The 16,353-nt window shown below is 43.2% G+C and overlaps 1 protein-coding gene across 3 annotated transcripts in view; it reads left to right on the top strand.

Annotated features, from left to right (window-relative positions):
- Positions 1 to 16,353, top strand: part of btaf1 (BTAF1 RNA polymerase II, B-TFIID transcription factor-associated) — a 35,542-nt gene extending 19,189 nt beyond the window's left edge. For all 3 annotated transcript variants that reach the window (XM_080449093.1, XM_080449092.1, XM_080449094.1), the window contains 19 exons: positions 1,508 to 1,928; positions 2,485 to 2,669; positions 2,767 to 2,923; positions 3,401 to 3,510; positions 3,652 to 3,853; positions 4,604 to 4,752; positions 5,135 to 5,287; positions 7,570 to 7,691; positions 8,484 to 8,651; positions 8,877 to 8,954; positions 9,045 to 9,174; positions 9,427 to 9,568; positions 9,722 to 9,852; positions 10,268 to 10,393; positions 10,893 to 11,045; positions 12,268 to 12,479; positions 13,162 to 13,321; positions 13,919 to 14,089; positions 14,921 to 16,353. In XM_080449093.1, the coding sequence (XP_080305219.1) occupies positions 1,508 to 1,928; positions 2,485 to 2,669; positions 2,767 to 2,923; positions 3,401 to 3,510; positions 3,652 to 3,853; positions 4,604 to 4,752; positions 5,135 to 5,287; positions 7,570 to 7,691; positions 8,484 to 8,651; positions 8,877 to 8,954; positions 9,045 to 9,174; positions 9,427 to 9,568; positions 9,722 to 9,852; positions 10,268 to 10,393; positions 10,893 to 11,045; positions 12,268 to 12,479; positions 13,162 to 13,321; positions 13,919 to 14,089; positions 14,921 to 15,067 (3,117 nt within the window). In that variant the 3' untranslated portion in view covers positions 15,068 to 16,353. The remainder of the gene's footprint in view (positions 1 to 1,507; positions 1,929 to 2,484; positions 2,670 to 2,766; positions 2,924 to 3,400; positions 3,511 to 3,651; positions 3,854 to 4,603; positions 4,753 to 5,134; positions 5,288 to 7,569; positions 7,692 to 8,483; positions 8,652 to 8,876; positions 8,955 to 9,044; positions 9,175 to 9,426; positions 9,569 to 9,721; positions 9,853 to 10,267; positions 10,394 to 10,892; positions 11,046 to 12,267; positions 12,480 to 13,161; positions 13,322 to 13,918; positions 14,090 to 14,920) is intronic.

Here is a 16,353-nt window from a genome sequence, read left to right as displayed (position 1 = left end):
CACATGCTGTTACTCAAATTACATTTGGCACAAATGAGTTTTGGGCTTCAGGTAAACTTAATATCTCATAACCTCATCAGGGACAGAGTCTGGTTACTCTAGTGTCTTGTCATGCTTTGGGAGTTTGTCTGCAGGCCATGTCTTTTGTGCCTGAATGCCACAGACATGCGTGTGTTGTTATGCCATGTTGCGACAGATTCCCTTCACACTGCAGAAGAGATGGTTGGTTACGCTTCATTTGATCAGATGTTAAATGAGATTTGTCTGATTTATGGAGGGAGTAAAGTCTTGGGAACACTGTCATCCGGACCTGAAATTAATGCCAGCCACCAGCCAAATACAAACCTGTTACCTGCCAAAGCAGCACAGCCAAAACAATTATCTGTATTTTCAGTGTTTTTGTAAAAAAAAAAAGAAGAAAAAAAGACTTTGGCAGCTTGGAAATTAAACTGGCTTCTAACATTGTTGGTTGGCCAAAATCTTTTATGCCCTCATTTTTCTTTCCTTTCCTCAGAAGAAACATTTTAATCTATTTAGTGACCAACGTTCTGTATATTTTAACAGCTTGCCTGAAGGTTTTTCTGTATATATGTACAGTCTGTCCCTCAAAAGTAGATCGCAGCTCGTGCCACTACGTACGTACAACGTCACCAAACACAGCCACGTTGGGCCATAAACTAACACAGCATGAACAAGTCGCACGTTCTCGCAACCATGAAATGCTTGGCAAAGTCTTAGTGAAACCCTTGAAGAGTGTGAAACTGGGATTGCAGATGCAGCAGTTTTATCATGGAATTTTCTTGGCTTGTTTTCAACTGTTTAACTCTTTGACTGCCCTTGACTCGATAACGCGTCAATAGCTACTTTGTCCAGTTGGCCGTCGACGCGCTGGACGCGCGTTCATTGTTTAATCTCTGATCACGCTATTCTGCAATGAATCACTCTTAAGTTTCAGGATCCACTTACTTCACCCACCACTGCATCCGGTTTTATGACGCGATTTCCGTTTCCGTTTTTTTTCTTCTTTTCCCACAGTCATTTTTGGCCAGAATAGGTAAACATACGGTTTTTCACACGGTATAAAAAACGATCGGAGACCTCCCCTTCTATAATCTATGGTCTTGGTGACGAACAGTCATCGCCGCCGTCGTGTATCACATCGTAATTTTCGCCGATCAGAGAATCTGAGACCACTTCACATCCGGTTTCATGTAAATGACTGTTGGACTGGCTGTGAGAGCTGTGGGAGAAAATATACGCCTGTGGTACAGGAGCAAAATGTATTAAAGATGCAACGTTTCGGTCACAGATTAACTTCTTCAGGCATAATGGCTTGTTTTCAACCTTCTGAGATTGTTCCATTCACTTTCTGAATTGGCAGCATTAGTAATGGAACCGACCACCCGCCCCACCCCTCAGATCCTCTCTGCTAATATAGAAGTTAATGTATATTTACATTTGGTTACAATCAACATATCCTCCCCTCCACTTCCCTCTCATTCCCTAGGTGACCACCATCTTCGCGGAAGTGACGGCGGATCTAAATGTGAAGTCAAAGCAGTGGCAGCCGTTGGACAGCAAGCGACAGCAGGCCCAGGCAACGGTTGCGGAGACCAATGCAGAGTGGCAACTGCTCCATCTGAGGGTTCACATGTTCACGGCCTGTGCCTTGGTCAACCTGCAGGAGCTGCCTGACAAGCTCAATCCGCTGGTGAGGCCTCTGATGGAGTCTGTCAAGCGGGAAGAGAACACCTTGATCCAGGGCTACGCGGCGTCTTTCATCGCCAAGCTGCTGCAGCAGTGTAGCACCCGCACTCCCTGCCCCAATTCCAAGATTGTCAAAAACCTCTGTGCCTCAATATGCGTGGACCCAACCGTCACCCCGTCCGCTGCTTGCCCTGTGACCCCCATGCAGGAAACTGTTAAAGGTACACAGTTGGGTTACATACTGGGGTTGCGTTCATATTTTAAGCATTTCATGGAAGAGTGTTTCATCTTAACACATTCCCTGCCATTGACGGAGATCTCCGTCATAAAAAATAAATAAAAAACGAAGCAAAGGAAAAACGTCCAGAACCCAAGATAACGTGATCTGAAGATTTTGCTCCATTCACTTCCTGGTTAACTTATTACTTTAAAATCCTGTATCTCGGCTCCTCTGTTTTACTAAGTAGAATACCCCTGACAGTGAATGTGTTAAATATGGTGATAACCATATACTGTATGAAATGAAATGGGGATATAGCCAACATTATTCACAGGCCTCATTTATAGGACAAAGTACAATTTAGGCATTTAGCAGACACTCCCATCCAGAGTGACTAACAATGTGCAAGATCAGAGTAAGTGGCATGAACAAAGTAAACCAACGACATGATAAAATGGCAGAGTACATAGATTGCCAAGAAAACAATCAAGCTCTACCACCGTACTACATAAATTGCCTGTGACTGACAAATTCTCCCCCCATTTTCCCCTTGTCAGCTGCTGGGTTGGAGAAAGACTGCACGCATCACATGGTCAACAAAACCCGAGGTATCATCACCTTGTACCGCCACCAGAGGGCAGCCTTTGCCATCACTAGTAAGAGGGGCCCCGTTCCCAAAGCCCCCAAGACTTCCACCACAGAACTTCCCCCTGGCAGCACCATCAACACGGACAACGATGAGGTGGGTGGGGGGGTTAATAAGGGTGACAGATTATTATTTCACCAATGTTTTTGCTTAATTTGACATGCATTTCCTTTTTTACATTTGGTTCTTTCAGAGTAAGAAGCCGTGTCTTGTACAGAGGCGAGGCGCAGAGTTCTCACTGACGACCATCGCCAGGCACTTTGGTCGAGAGCTCACCAGGGCTCTGCCATACCTGTGGGAGACCATGGTGGGGCCGCTGACAACCGTGGTGAATGAAAACCAAAGGATTGGTAAATGACCTGAGTTGATAGCAAATTATTGATCAATAATAATCTGGACAGGCACATGATGATTAAAAACCAGAGACTCGAGGCAATCAAAGAGACTTACTTCACGGTGGTGGTGAAGATCCCTTAAATTTCACCTTTTTTTATTAAATATTATAAATTCATTTAATTGTTAAGAGCGTTGCGCCTCTTCGCAACTCTATTATTTTCATTATGAATACGTTTTCAAGGTTCTTTGTGCTCAAACTCATTCATTTTGCCATGTATTTATTTTAGGCATAATAATTTGTTTCTAGTGTCTGCCTAATCTAGTGTCTGCCTAATCTAGTAATCTTATGGGGAAATCTCACCCCTAAATATCTAATTGGGGTGAAATGGATTAACTGCTATATACTTGTATTTAGACTTAAATAAATTGCCCATTAATGTGACTGGTGTGGTCTGTGCTGTGATTGTCCCGTTGAATCGATGTTACTGTAGATGTGAAGGCCCAACTAGAGAGGGGAGATGCTGCCGCTCAGGAACTGGTCAACTCTCTCCAAGTCCTGGAGGTCACGGCTGGTGCCATGGCGTCAGAACTCAAACATTTGGTAAGACTTAAACATTTTTGATAAACATTGATGTTTGATCCTATAACTTCAATCACGATGTCACAGGGGCTTCGAACATCTATATCTTGAATTCCTATTTTTATTGTAATTGTCTTCCCTTGATCCCTGTGTGAACTCTAGCTGCTGCAGCACCTGCCCCACCTTTTCACCTGCCTTCAGCATCCGTACACGGCCGTACGCCACATGGCAGCACGCTGTGTGGGAGTGCTCAGTAAGATAGCCACGCTGGAGACTATGAGCCACTTCCTGGAGCATGTGCTGCCCTGGCTGGCCTCCATCGAAGACTGCACCAAGCAGGAAGGTGCTATCGAGGCCATGGCCTGTATCCTTTAACCAGAGACTAAACCAAAAAAATCGACCATCAAGGTATTTGATAAAAATAAAAAAAAACTTTAAAGACTGAAAACGTTTTTTTTTGGACTCTGTCCGCAGACTATTGAACAGTCGCTACCTTTTAATAGCAACGCTGCTGCTCGCACCACTCCACACACAGATGTAAAAGGAGGACTTGCCCTGCGTCTCTAAGTGAAGCTGTTAAAACACGTAATTCCAGAAGATGGATAGACTACTGCAAAGAGAAATCTAATCACTTGGGCCAAGAATTTTTATTTCGGTGCAGGTGGGAGTCTACATTATGATGCTAAAATCATGTATTTCAAAAGGACTCAAATATTCCCACAAAAGAAATCTGTCTAGTAATCATCACTGGACCAGTATTCATTATTTGTCAGAACTAGAGGTGCGAGGTGTTGCTTGGAACCTCGGGTCTGGCTCGGAAACTCTGTAAGATGGAGAAAGTAGGTGAATAAGTTCTGAAAGTGAATGGGAAATGCTTTTTTCCCTTTCTGAATGGCTACAGTTTATTTATCCTCCAGCAGAGCTTGGTGGAGCTGCTCGGTGCCTGTGCATGGGGCAGCTCCCTGGTGTGAATGTATGCAAACTGTTCCTCTGTTGAAGCACGACATTGCTTTATTAAAAGAACATGTTCAGTCAACCTTCCCCTCCGATGACTGAAGGTTAAATAAATATTTCACCAGTAGCGTGTTGCTACCCTTGACTCCCGTGCCTCCAGGTGTTATGGAGCAGTTGGATGTGGACATCGTGCCCTACATTGTGCTACTGGTGGTCCCAGTGCTGGGTCGCATGAGTGACCCCAGTGACAGCATCCGCTTCATGGCCACGCAATGCTTTGCCACGCTCATCCGCCTGCTGCCCCTGGAGGTAGGAACACACATGAGACTCTGTAGACTCATAAATAAGAAGCAAGTACTGTACAGTGGTTAAGAGCAAATGTTTTGGATGTGATTGAATAGTAGTAGGTAATTGACCAACTATTTGTGATAATAGCAAAGCTGATTTGTAGTTTTATTTGTGCTTGTTTTAGTTTTTTTCCCATGTGAAAAAAGTAAGCAAGCAAATTTTGAGTTAACTCTCCCTGGTGGACATGAAATCATGAGGATATGCAATTATTTGACAGTTCCGATCTGCTTCTAATGGTCTTAAATCCTATCCCAGTTAAATGCATGTCTTAAATCCCAGAAGTCTGTGCTCTGCTCCTGAAGATAACCTGTAGAAAACCGTGTTTGCTCTTTTTGTTGTTCAGGCAGGCATACCGGACCCTCCAGCCATGTCTGCCGAGCTGATTCGCCAGAAGGCCAGAGAACGCCACTTCCTGGAGCAACTGCTTGACGGCAGGAAGTTGGAAAACTACAAGATCCCTGTTCCCATTAAAGCCGAACTCAGGAAGTACCAGCAGGTGTGTGTGTGTTTGTGTTTAAAACCCCACTGCCTCTTTGTGACATTTTCCTCCAGCAGCAGGTGAAAGATGATTTCCTCCAGCAGCAGGTGAAAGATGACTCCCTCTGTGTTGTAACAAGTTAAACAACTCTCAGTTCAGCACAGTGCGCCTTAGACACACTTCATCTTGAGTCTCATTGTTTTCCTGCCAGCTCCGGAAATAGATTTTCGAATTTTGACTGCTGCAGGGGAAAGCCAAGTCGAAAGAGAATGGAGAATGCTGACAACGGGAGGGCTCTCTTGACAGGACGCATTTAAAAGCAGTGGAATGGATGGGTGGGCCTGTGTGTCAGTTGCTTCTGGAAATGCTTAACGCTGGGAGCGAAGCTGACCCAGCCATCCATCTGCTTAATGGAGTTTTGCAGAGTTAGCCAGCTGAAATGCTATTGCTGTTGTTTCTACTTTAAGACACAGATGTATGAGAACTGCATTACAAGTGTGTGCACCAAGGCCCAAGGGTTCTCAAAATGGGGTCCAGGGACCCTTGGTTCCATTAAGGGAGTTCCAGTGGGTCCCCGGCAAAATGAGGAACTGTTTACTTTCCCTATTCACAACATAGGTTTCACTCTCTCCACTGTTATCTAAGCAAATGCAGTATACTATGCAGTACTAGTCATTATGTTCTAAATCTAACAACAAAGATCTTCTCTTATGGATGGCATGCACAAAGGTTTTTTCAAATGGGTGTCCGTGGCTTAATGCCTATCAATTTGGGGGTGCTTGACATGAATATGTTTGAACACCGCTGCTCTAAGCAACCTGACTGTCTAATGAGAATTGACTAATGCTCTTGTTAATCATTTTTGAAGCACATTCATCATTTGCAATGTACTTGGCAAATTGTTCCAGACTAAATGGCCGTTCACACCAAGCACTATAAGGATAGCTATCGTTCTCAGTTGTCTTTTTTTTACAGTAGTGGTGTAGAGACCCATCCACTTGACTTAGAACGATGTCCACTTGACTTCAAACTACAGTACCTTCTTTATAGTTGCAGTACTTGGTGTGAATGGCTCCTTTTAACCTGCAATTCTTCTTTGACTGCCATGGCTTGTTCTGGTAAATGGACTGTAAAGTGTTTTGGAGAAAGGCTCTATATAAATGCAATGTAGTTCACATTCACACACCGACGGCAGAGGGAACAATGCAAGAAGGCACCAACCTACTCATAGGGGGCAGTTAGGGGTTCTTGCTCAAGGGTACTTCAGTAAGCCGCCAGGGATCAAACTGGGAACCTCCCCGTTTACCAAGACAGCAGCTCTACCTCCTGAGCCACTGTCACTGTTCTCCTCTTAACCCATTCAATCCGGGAACGCATCTGTGTCATGTTAGATTTTAGCCATAACCATTATTTTTATACTTTTGGCTATTCAAAAATAGCAGATATACAAGCTCAAAATCTTTGAATATAGATGTATTTTCAAGCGAACATCTTTAACAAACTTTTCCATGATTATTCAAAAATAGATCTACAAGCTCATAGCGCAGCACCGAGTGCCGCGCGATAAGCTTTTATATCTGCTATTTTTGAATGGCCAAAGAAATCTTAAAATGACGTGTTCCCGGCCTTAATGGATTAATTATGCTGAACCTTGTGAAGTCATGACATATATGCTTCAGCTGTCTGGAAAAAGAAAAATCAATGCAGCAATTTATATCCCAGATTTATTTTCAGCGTTTTTATACTTTGACAGGTAGGTCATTGTAGAGTGACAGGAAACCAAGGGCAGAGAGAGGAGAGACATGACGAGACGGGGATTGGATGCAAATCCCCCGTCTTGTCCAGGTGCTCACAAGGAACCTATCATTGCTGTCGGGCAGTAACCGTGTTTTTTTCCCCTTTTGTTCATAAATTAATACCCCATTTTGTGCATTTTCTTATGACAATGTCACACAAAGGTTGTAGAAATAGCAGATCTACAACCTCAACGTGATGCTGCTATTTTCGCTATTTTTTTTTAAAGAATTGTGAAAATTTCATCTAAAAGTATGACATGCCTGACAAGTCTGTCTGTGGGTTTTATAAATATTCAATGAAAAGTACTAACAATTAACTTGTGACTAAATAATAGCTACACTGTATCCGTTGGTTCACAGGTTCTTTTTTCAATTTCCTGAAAGGTTTTGGAAACGAGGTTTCCACCTGACAGAGATGATGCTCTTTGGCTAAGCTACCAGGCACCCCTGTAATCAGTTTCTCAGGATCATTAATCACCTTCCTCTCTCCTTGTCCACGTCCAGGACGGAGTGAACTGGCTGTCCTTCCTGAACAAGTACAAGCTGCATGGGATCCTGTGTGACGATATGGGTCTGGGCAAGACCCTGCAGTCCATCTGCATCCTGGCAGGGGACCACTACCTCAGGTAATGCACCACGGCAGCACTCGCATGATTGGTGAAGGAATCTGATCTAGCAACATCAGCAGATTGAATAACCCAGGGGTTTTTAACCTTTTGAACCCCATAACTCAAAGAGTGTATACACTCAGAGTTACAGACCTGTAACTGTCCATTTGGAACCCCCTCAAGGAACCCTGAGGGTCCCTGGACCCAACTTTGAGAACCACTGGACTAACCACTTAAACCCTATATACTTCATTGACCGGTGTTCCCCAGGGGTCTATATTTGGTCCCTTTTATTTTTCCCTCTACACCAAATCTACACCAAATCTTTCTACAAGCTCACAATGCATTGTGTGACGAGCTTGTAGCTACGGCAGTTTTTGGGCGATATGTTCACCTATTTTCACAGACTGTCCGCCTACAGTATTATGTCATGCACAGAATAGGGATGCTAGGATTCAAGTGGTTAAGCTCCCCTGTCAAACAGTTGAGAGATATTGAGAGACTTGATGGCACGTGGCTCGTACCTCACATGTCCCATCATAAATTGGGGTTTGAGCCAAGGTTTATCTAGCTGGCCTTGTGCTACGATAGGGTTTGTGGAACGTAAATGTGAGGGCAGCAGGTTCACTTGGCTACACTGCTAGACAAATATCGGTTACGATTTTATAAGTTTGTCCAAATTAGGGAAACTGATGAGCTTGGAGTTTTTGCATGTGCACTCTAATCACATTTGTACTCAGCCAAGCAGAAAATTTGTATGGCAACATTAAAAACACAATTTTGCTGCTTGTACCTGTATGTGTGTTTCAGGACACAGGAATATGCCAGGACCAAGGCAGCAGACAGTAACCCCCTGCCGTCCCTGGTAGTATGCCCCCCCACACTGACGGGTCACTGGGTGGACGAGGTGAGCAAGTTCTGCACCAAAGAGTACCTCAACCCCCTGCACTACACTGGGCCACCTACAGAACGTGTGCGGTAAGACATGCCAGTCCAGTAAATGCAGGGATGTTATTTTTCTGTGAAAATAAATATTAGACCTGCAATAAGACCTTCATGATTCACAAATATGCCACGAGTAGTAGGAAAAAAAAACGACAACCACAGACTACTTTGAACAATACATGAGATCTCAGTAAATGCTTTTTATTTTATAGCTATTTCATCACTATATAATACTGTGTATATTTTTTTCATTCCCAGGTTGCAACATCAGGTGAAAAAGCACAATCTTGTAGTAGCCTCTTACGATGTCGTAAGAAATGACATCGACTTTTTTAGGTGAGTTATCGGCGCATGCCGGATTTTGGCCCCTAGTTTAATGTCTACCACAATCTAGTAATGACACGGTGTTCCTTTCTTTATTTTCAGAAATATAAAATTCAATTACTGTATCCTCGACGAAGGGCACGTTATTAAAAACGGGAAGACCAAACTCTCCAAGGCCATCAAGCAGTTGGCTGCCAACTTCAGAGTCATTTTGTCAGGAACGCCCATCCAGGTAAAGGCCACCAGACTCATAACATTTTAATCGCCTGAGCTTTATCTGTTGAAATACTGGGCTTTTTGTTCTTCGAGTAGAATGATAGACACAGAGTCTATCAGTGGTTTTATGTTATTAAAATAATAGAAAAGGTTTGCATTATTTAGTCAGTACTTAGAGATTGGATAATGATTTGCTTGTGCCAGTGTCCTGGGAGGTCTTGCATGGGTTGTGATGTGGCTAACATCCTCTTCCTTCCTCGTCCCTCAGAATAACGTTCTGGAGCTGTGGTCCCTATTCGATTTCCTCATGCCTGGCTTCCTGGGCACAGAGCGTCAGTTCGCCGCTCGCTACGGCAAACCCATCCTGGCCAGCCGGGATGCCAAGAGCTCGTCACGGGAGCAGGAGGCAGGTAGGATGGTCTCTCAGGTGGTCAGCAGTCAACCTCGGTTAATCTGTTGGTCAGAATTAATCAATGAAATTATAAAAATCTATTTGGATGTTTCCACGTCTATTAGTTGCAGTCCTGCTCATGTTCACATTTCCACTCTGTGCTGTCTCCCAGGTGTCCTGGCCATGGAGGCCCTTCATCGACAGGTGTTACCCTTCCTCCTGAGGAGGATGAAGGAAGATGTGCTGCAGGACCTCCCTCCCAAAATTATTCAGGACTACTACTGCACCCTCAGTCCCCTACAGGTACCATTACTGCTGAACTCTGCATTATTTTCTTAGCCATTATTCTAATGGGTTTAACTTTTTGGATCAATTGAATAATCAAGAAGTGCCTTTTTTGTTTATGCATTTTATTTAGATTTTTTTAATCCGCTGAATTTATTTGTCTAACCAGTTTTATACATTGTTGTACGATGGTGTCACACAGAAATAGCTGATGAGCTTGTAGTTCTATTTTCTGTATTTTATTAAAATCAATTGGGTTAATCAAACTAAATGGATTGAATAGATTAGAAACTGTTGCAGCCCTAGGTACCACACAGCCACCAGCAGCCCTCCGCCCATGCATTCACACACACAAATGATTATTTTTAGGAATTTAGCTAATCAACGTATGCACACAGATGTGAAATGGGTGATAAAATCTCTCTGCCCACAGGTTCAACTGTATGAGGACTTCGCCAAGTCACGAGCCAAGGTCAGCGTGGAGGACACGATCTCTAACCCCGACGCGCAAGAAGAAGAAGAGAAGCCCAAACTAAAGGCAACTGGTCACGTGTTCCAGGTACACATGGATTACATATGACATATACTCAGTTTAATTTGAAAGTGAGAGATGAGGCCGATTAATACCTTCTATATCAGTCGTTTTCAAACACTTTCAAGTTTTTCAAAACTGTTCATAGCTGATGTACAAGCTCGCAGCGTGGCACGAAATGATACGCTGTGAGCTTGTACATCTGTAATTTTTTTATAGCTAACGCAAAAATCAAAAATGACATGGATACTTTCTTTTAATGGGTTAAAAAGTACAAACTAGATGGTCTACAAGAAAACCTAAGCCTAAAACCTAATGTGGATAAAAGTTGGCTAACTAAATCCCTTAATTTACAAATCTAGTAAAATTTGAGATGTCCTCATCAATTGAATAAAGGAAATGAAATACTTTAGTGGGTTTTTGTTTTCAATAGGGTATAGCATAGACATAGGGATTATTAGAAACCCACCTCTGCACAAATGTGTTTGTTTTATGGTAAATGAGAATTTTTGAATTGTATTTGTAGGCTCTACAGTACCTGAGGAAGCTGTGTAACCACCCAGCCCTGGTGCTGACCCCGCAGCACCCTGAGTACAAGCGCATAACGGAGCAGCTGGCCGTGCAGAACACCAGCCTACGAGACCTATCGCATGCACCCAAACTCTCTGCACTCAAACAGGTATGACCAGTGGCGTACACACTGTAGAGGCAGGGCAGGCGGTCGCCTGCCCAACTAAGATCTCACCTCCCCTAGAAAACCCAAATAACCCGAAAAGGTGTCATGCGTGCTTAATGTCCTCACAGCTAGTGCCATCCAAGAAGCTTTGAAAAAAGCAGATTGGACCTTCCTTTCCAGAGATAATGGCCAAACATCTTGAAAACGGCAACTTTCGCCGGTTTTCGATCGCCAATTGTCGATTGAGTTGAAATTTCTTTTTGGGGGGTAATGGTGGGGGTGCAAAAAAAAAAATCTCGCCTGCCCTAAATGTAATTCCTGGGGACGTCACTGGGTATGACACCATGGGACATGCAGCACAGGGCTGGGCAATTAGCCCAAAATATCCAAACCGACATTTAGAACCTTTAACCGACTTCATCTTGCTCATGTAGGTTAATCGAATAATTGAGAAACAGGATTTTTTTTTGTGTGTGACTGTTTTCAAAATGTCTTATTGATCAAAACTAATCGACACAAAGACATTCTAGTAGCTGTTTTTATAATCGACTATCTGATTAACCACTTAATCGCTGTATTACACTTCGTTGTACAACCTGTGAAAATACCCTCACATTGTGACATGTTGTGAGCTTGTAGATCTGCCATTTCTTTAAAAAAATATATTTTTTGAATCGATCATTATCAAGGCAAAATAACCGTGATATTGATTTGAAGTCATATCGCACAGCCCTTCCACAGCACGCACCCAAACTTTATGCACTCAAATGTCACTTTTACATATGTACTCCTGGCTTGCCATGCCTCTACTCTATTTCACTTTACTTAGGTTTTACACAAAAAAAAGGGTGTGCAGAGTGATTTGTGGGAATTAGCAGAGTATGGCTGGACTGCATCCTCGGCCAGGCACGCTGCTTGGCTGGAACTACAAGCTGTATAATTGTATCCAGGAACCATTTGTTTCCCCGTCCCTTATAGACGGAAAGCTTTGTCAATGTTTTTAACCCATTAAGACCTGGAACGCATCTGTGTCACTTTAGATTTCTTTGGCTATTCAAAAATAGCAGATATACAAGCTCATAGCGCGGCACCAGTAGATCTGCTATTTTTGGGATTGTTTAGATTTTTTTTCAAAAAACATTTTTAAGAATCGCCTCAGGTCTTAATGGGTTAATAATGAATGTAGTCGCCGCCCTGACAGAGTGCGTTCTTTCTGTTCCCCCAGTTGCTGTTGGACTGCGGCCTGGGAGGCGGCGGTGCGGTGGACGGAGGCACCGAGGCCGTGGTGGCCCAGCATCGTGTGCTGATCTTCTGTCAGCTGAAGACCATGTTGGACATCGTGGAGCATGACCTACTGAAGTCCAAGCTGCCCAGCGTCACCTACCTGAGGCTGGACGGCAGTGTGCCGGCCGGCCAGCGCCACTCCATAGTGTCCAGGTCAGTGGGGGTGGTGTCATGTTCAAAGTGAACTTTGTGTCTAGAAATAATTATATATTGCTTCCAGTTATTGCCTGTTACCACATTATTGCAGCCTACCCCATCAAAGAGAGCTTACAGAAGCCTAAGGCACACTGAAGGAAAAATGGAAAGTGCAAAAAAACGGAAGTAAGCGGTATGTGTTAGGTTTATGAATCTTGTTCGAGAGCACTTGTATTAATCCTTTTATTCTCTAACGCCGTGGCAGAACAGAAACGCCTCTAGCTTCAAACAAACATAGCATGAGCAGAAATACCTGGTGAAGTTAAAGTGAAACTTGTTTGGATTGAAAGTTGTAAATATTATGTTGTAGTTGATTTTTTTCCTTCAGTGAATCTCTTGTTACACCATTGTTCTTGCGAAGCACTTTTGTTCTCGTAGGTGAAGTATTTATAAAGGTAATTTCCCTTGGTCAAAGGAGATGCAGACACACTAGTTGACAAGAATCCAGTTTATCGGTGGATTTTTCACAGCATTTCGGTGTTGTGTGGCTTTGCTCTGAAACTAATTGCATTATAATTCACTATCGATAGCTAAAGATTGGACAGGGACAAGAGTCAAGACTCTGTCTTGTGTTTTTAATTCATTTGCTGTAAGTATTCCTCACCTGATCAAGATGTTTGTTAATCTCACTTTGTTTCAGGTTTAATAACGACCCCTCCATCGACGTGCTGCTGTTGACCACCCATGTGGGCGGTTTGGGTCTCAACCTGACGGGCGCAGATACGGTGGTGTTTGTCGAACATGATTGGAACCCCATGAGGGACTTGCAGGCCATGGATCGTGCACATAGGATAGGACAGGTACCTTTTACTTTATACACTTCAAGTACAGTATTAATGGCAGTACCTAGACAAAGAGCACTATTAATGGAGATAATTTGACTTGGTTAAAAACACTGATCTGTGGGTTGCCTGTTAATAAATAAATAAATTACATGGGTTCTGGCCCCAATTTGTGGACCTACTCGGGCAGGCTCAGAATGTATTCCTACCAGCGCTGTCCTCAAGCGCCTCCCTTATGCTTATACAAGTTGAATTTAAGACACATTTTGGAGTCGTTACGTTACCATCTCTGTTAAACAGAACCAGTGAGGACCATGTCCTGGGCATGGGCCTTCCATAAGTAGTATCATCTTTTGAATGGTTATCAATGCAATGGAGCATAAATAAAATTAAAGTCAGTTCCCAGAGTAGGTGTAGACTGTACACCAGTGATCTCCATAGACCCCGTTTCTTTGCAAGGCAGGATCTCACTGAAGCCAGTACAAGTGAAATTCATGTAGGCCTTGTGGTGGCTCCAATATTAAGAATGGTACAGCATAGGGTATTTAATAATGAAGTGAAAAATGTTCTACTACAGCTAGTGCCATCCGTCACACGTGTCTCTGTGTCCTGCAGAAACGGGTGGTGAACGTATACAGGCTGATCACACGGGGCACACTGGAGGAGAAGATCATGGGACTACAGAAGTTCAAGATGAGCATTGCCAACACGATCATCAGCCAAGAAAACTCCAGCCTGCAAAGCATGGGCACAGATCAGCTTCTCAACCTCTTCACTCTGGATAAGGTTAGGAGCAGGGCTTCTTATGTTCTCCACTCTTCAGGCTTTTGACCTTATGAGATCCCAGTTCAGAGAAAATGTGTCCCTGAAGTCAGAGTGATGAGAAGAAGCTGAACAAAATCACCCCTAATATTTTTAGCTTAAAGTATGTAGCATCTTCTAGTTCAGATTATCTTTCTACAAAGTGTAAACTGTTTTATTACATGACCACATTAGAATCCTGTATGTGCTATTTTGGTTCCACAACTACCCCACATTTATCAGTTCTGAGACCAAACCCTTAGTCATCATCAGGAGAGTTCCTGTTAACGTACCTGAACCAATAACATGTTCAATATAATGTAGACCCAGTCCAATTTGTGTGGGATTCACTTAAGACGGTGGCCTAGTGATCATCTCATTAATTCATTGTGTAGCCTAATAATTTGCCGCTTTGATATATAATAGATGCTGTTCTGTGCTGATGTTTCCATACTTAATTACCAATTAAAAAGATGTAGCACACCAGGAATATTAGTGAAGTGCTGATCAGAGGATCTTTCTTTCTTTTTCTTTGTCTTCAACAGTGGAGAATTCTCTGCTCTTGCAGACAGTGATATGCCTGGATCATCATCAAATAAAATTTATTTTATGTGCTTGGTTTAGACTGCTTGAGTTTGTAATTTTAATCATAACAAATATTGATTTAGACTATACAATTCTGATTTCAAATGAAATCCACACTGTCCCACTGTTCTGAGAAATAGTTCTTGATCGGTCAAGCATCAAGCTTGTCTACAACAGAAGCATGTCTTCGCCCAGCCTTTTACCTAACCAACGTGTTCATGGCTCTTTCAGGACAACAAGGGTGCGAAGAGTGATCCCTCGCCGTCGACCTCAGGGAAGGGCTCCATGAAGTCTGTGTTGGACGACCTCGGAGAGCTGTGGGACCAGCAGCAGTACGACACAGAGTATGACCTGGACACCTTCATGCACTCCTTGTAGTGGCACTGAACACCGGCCGCTGTCGCGTACCACACAGACACGCCGTACCACAGTGGTTCTCAAACCTTTTTTTATTTATTTCAATGACCCCCCATAACCCGGAGAGTGTACAAATGGAACCAATTTGGTTCCAATTGTACGCTCTCAGTTGCAGACCTGTAAGGGTCCATTTGGAACTCCCTCAAGGAACACTGAGGGTCCCTGGACCCCATTTAGAGAACCACTGCCCTACCACACCCCGTCATCCCAGCTAGCATGGGCCCAAAGCGACAACACACGGCCACGGAAAACAACTCTCTGGCTGAAAACTAGGAACAAATGTACGTAAAGATTGAAATATTATATTTTCTGAAACAAATTATACATCCTCCCATTTCCTGATTTCTCAAGTGGGGAGGGAGGAGCCAATGTCTCTGTTTGGCACGTCGGTCAGAATATATTTTCCTCAAGAACAGTTGCGAAGCTGCCAATAGTGATTTATCCAGCTGCAATGATTGTCTCCCAATATTTGTTTACATTTTGCCTAGTGAGACATCTGCTTTGGTTCCCTTAACAGGCAGACTGCTACTGCATAGGACGATATTATGTAGCCTCTCCAGTATACACAATAAATTATCATAGTTGAGTTATGGTTTAGTTACTGAGGCAGGTGCTAGCCTTAGCGCATGCCACCCTTCTCTCATGCCATGTTGCAATTGTACAGTATTATCAGATATTTTTACCCCCGAAAGTCTTAAAAGCACTCCCAATACCCAACCACTTGTTGGACTTGTGGATAGGAACCATGTTTTAGTATAACTAAGGGAAATGGTGGGGGTGGATGTGAAGAGCCTGCAAGAGACACGGTCAAGCCACGCTGCTCCTCTTTTTGTAGCAAGCAATGTGTTTTGGTGAGTTTGTGCTACTATGTGGCTTGGATGAGTTGCATAGTGGATGTGTAGTGACAGTATAAGACTCCCATCCTGCAGATGGCAGCAGTCTATAAGCATGCCTGTAAAGCACATTCTCATGGTTTGGCCAAGGAAATGGTCTTTTCTTTTCTTTTTTTATAGTAGAAGAAATGGGAGAATCTGTTATGAACCGTTTCTCCTTACATGGTGAAAACTAACTTGGAAAAGCACTGCACTGAAGCAGCATTGCAGGGACTGAATCTCGGGGCCAAGTTGAAACTGGCACTTGAGACTTGTCACAAAAGTATTTTAAAAATAATAATTCTGACTTGTATATATTTCTGTAATTGCTGCTTTTTGTCTAAGCTGGTGGAATTGTAATAAATTCTACAGACG

Source organism: Gymnoscopelus braueri (assembly GCF_963280865.1).
Source record: "Gymnoscopelus braueri genome assembly, chromosome: 14".
Taxonomy (NCBI): Eukaryota; Metazoa; Chordata; class Actinopteri; order Myctophiformes; family Myctophidae; genus Gymnoscopelus; species Gymnoscopelus braueri.
The sequence above is the reverse complement of the archived record's forward strand: the minus strand, read 5'-3'. Positions and strand labels throughout refer to the sequence as shown.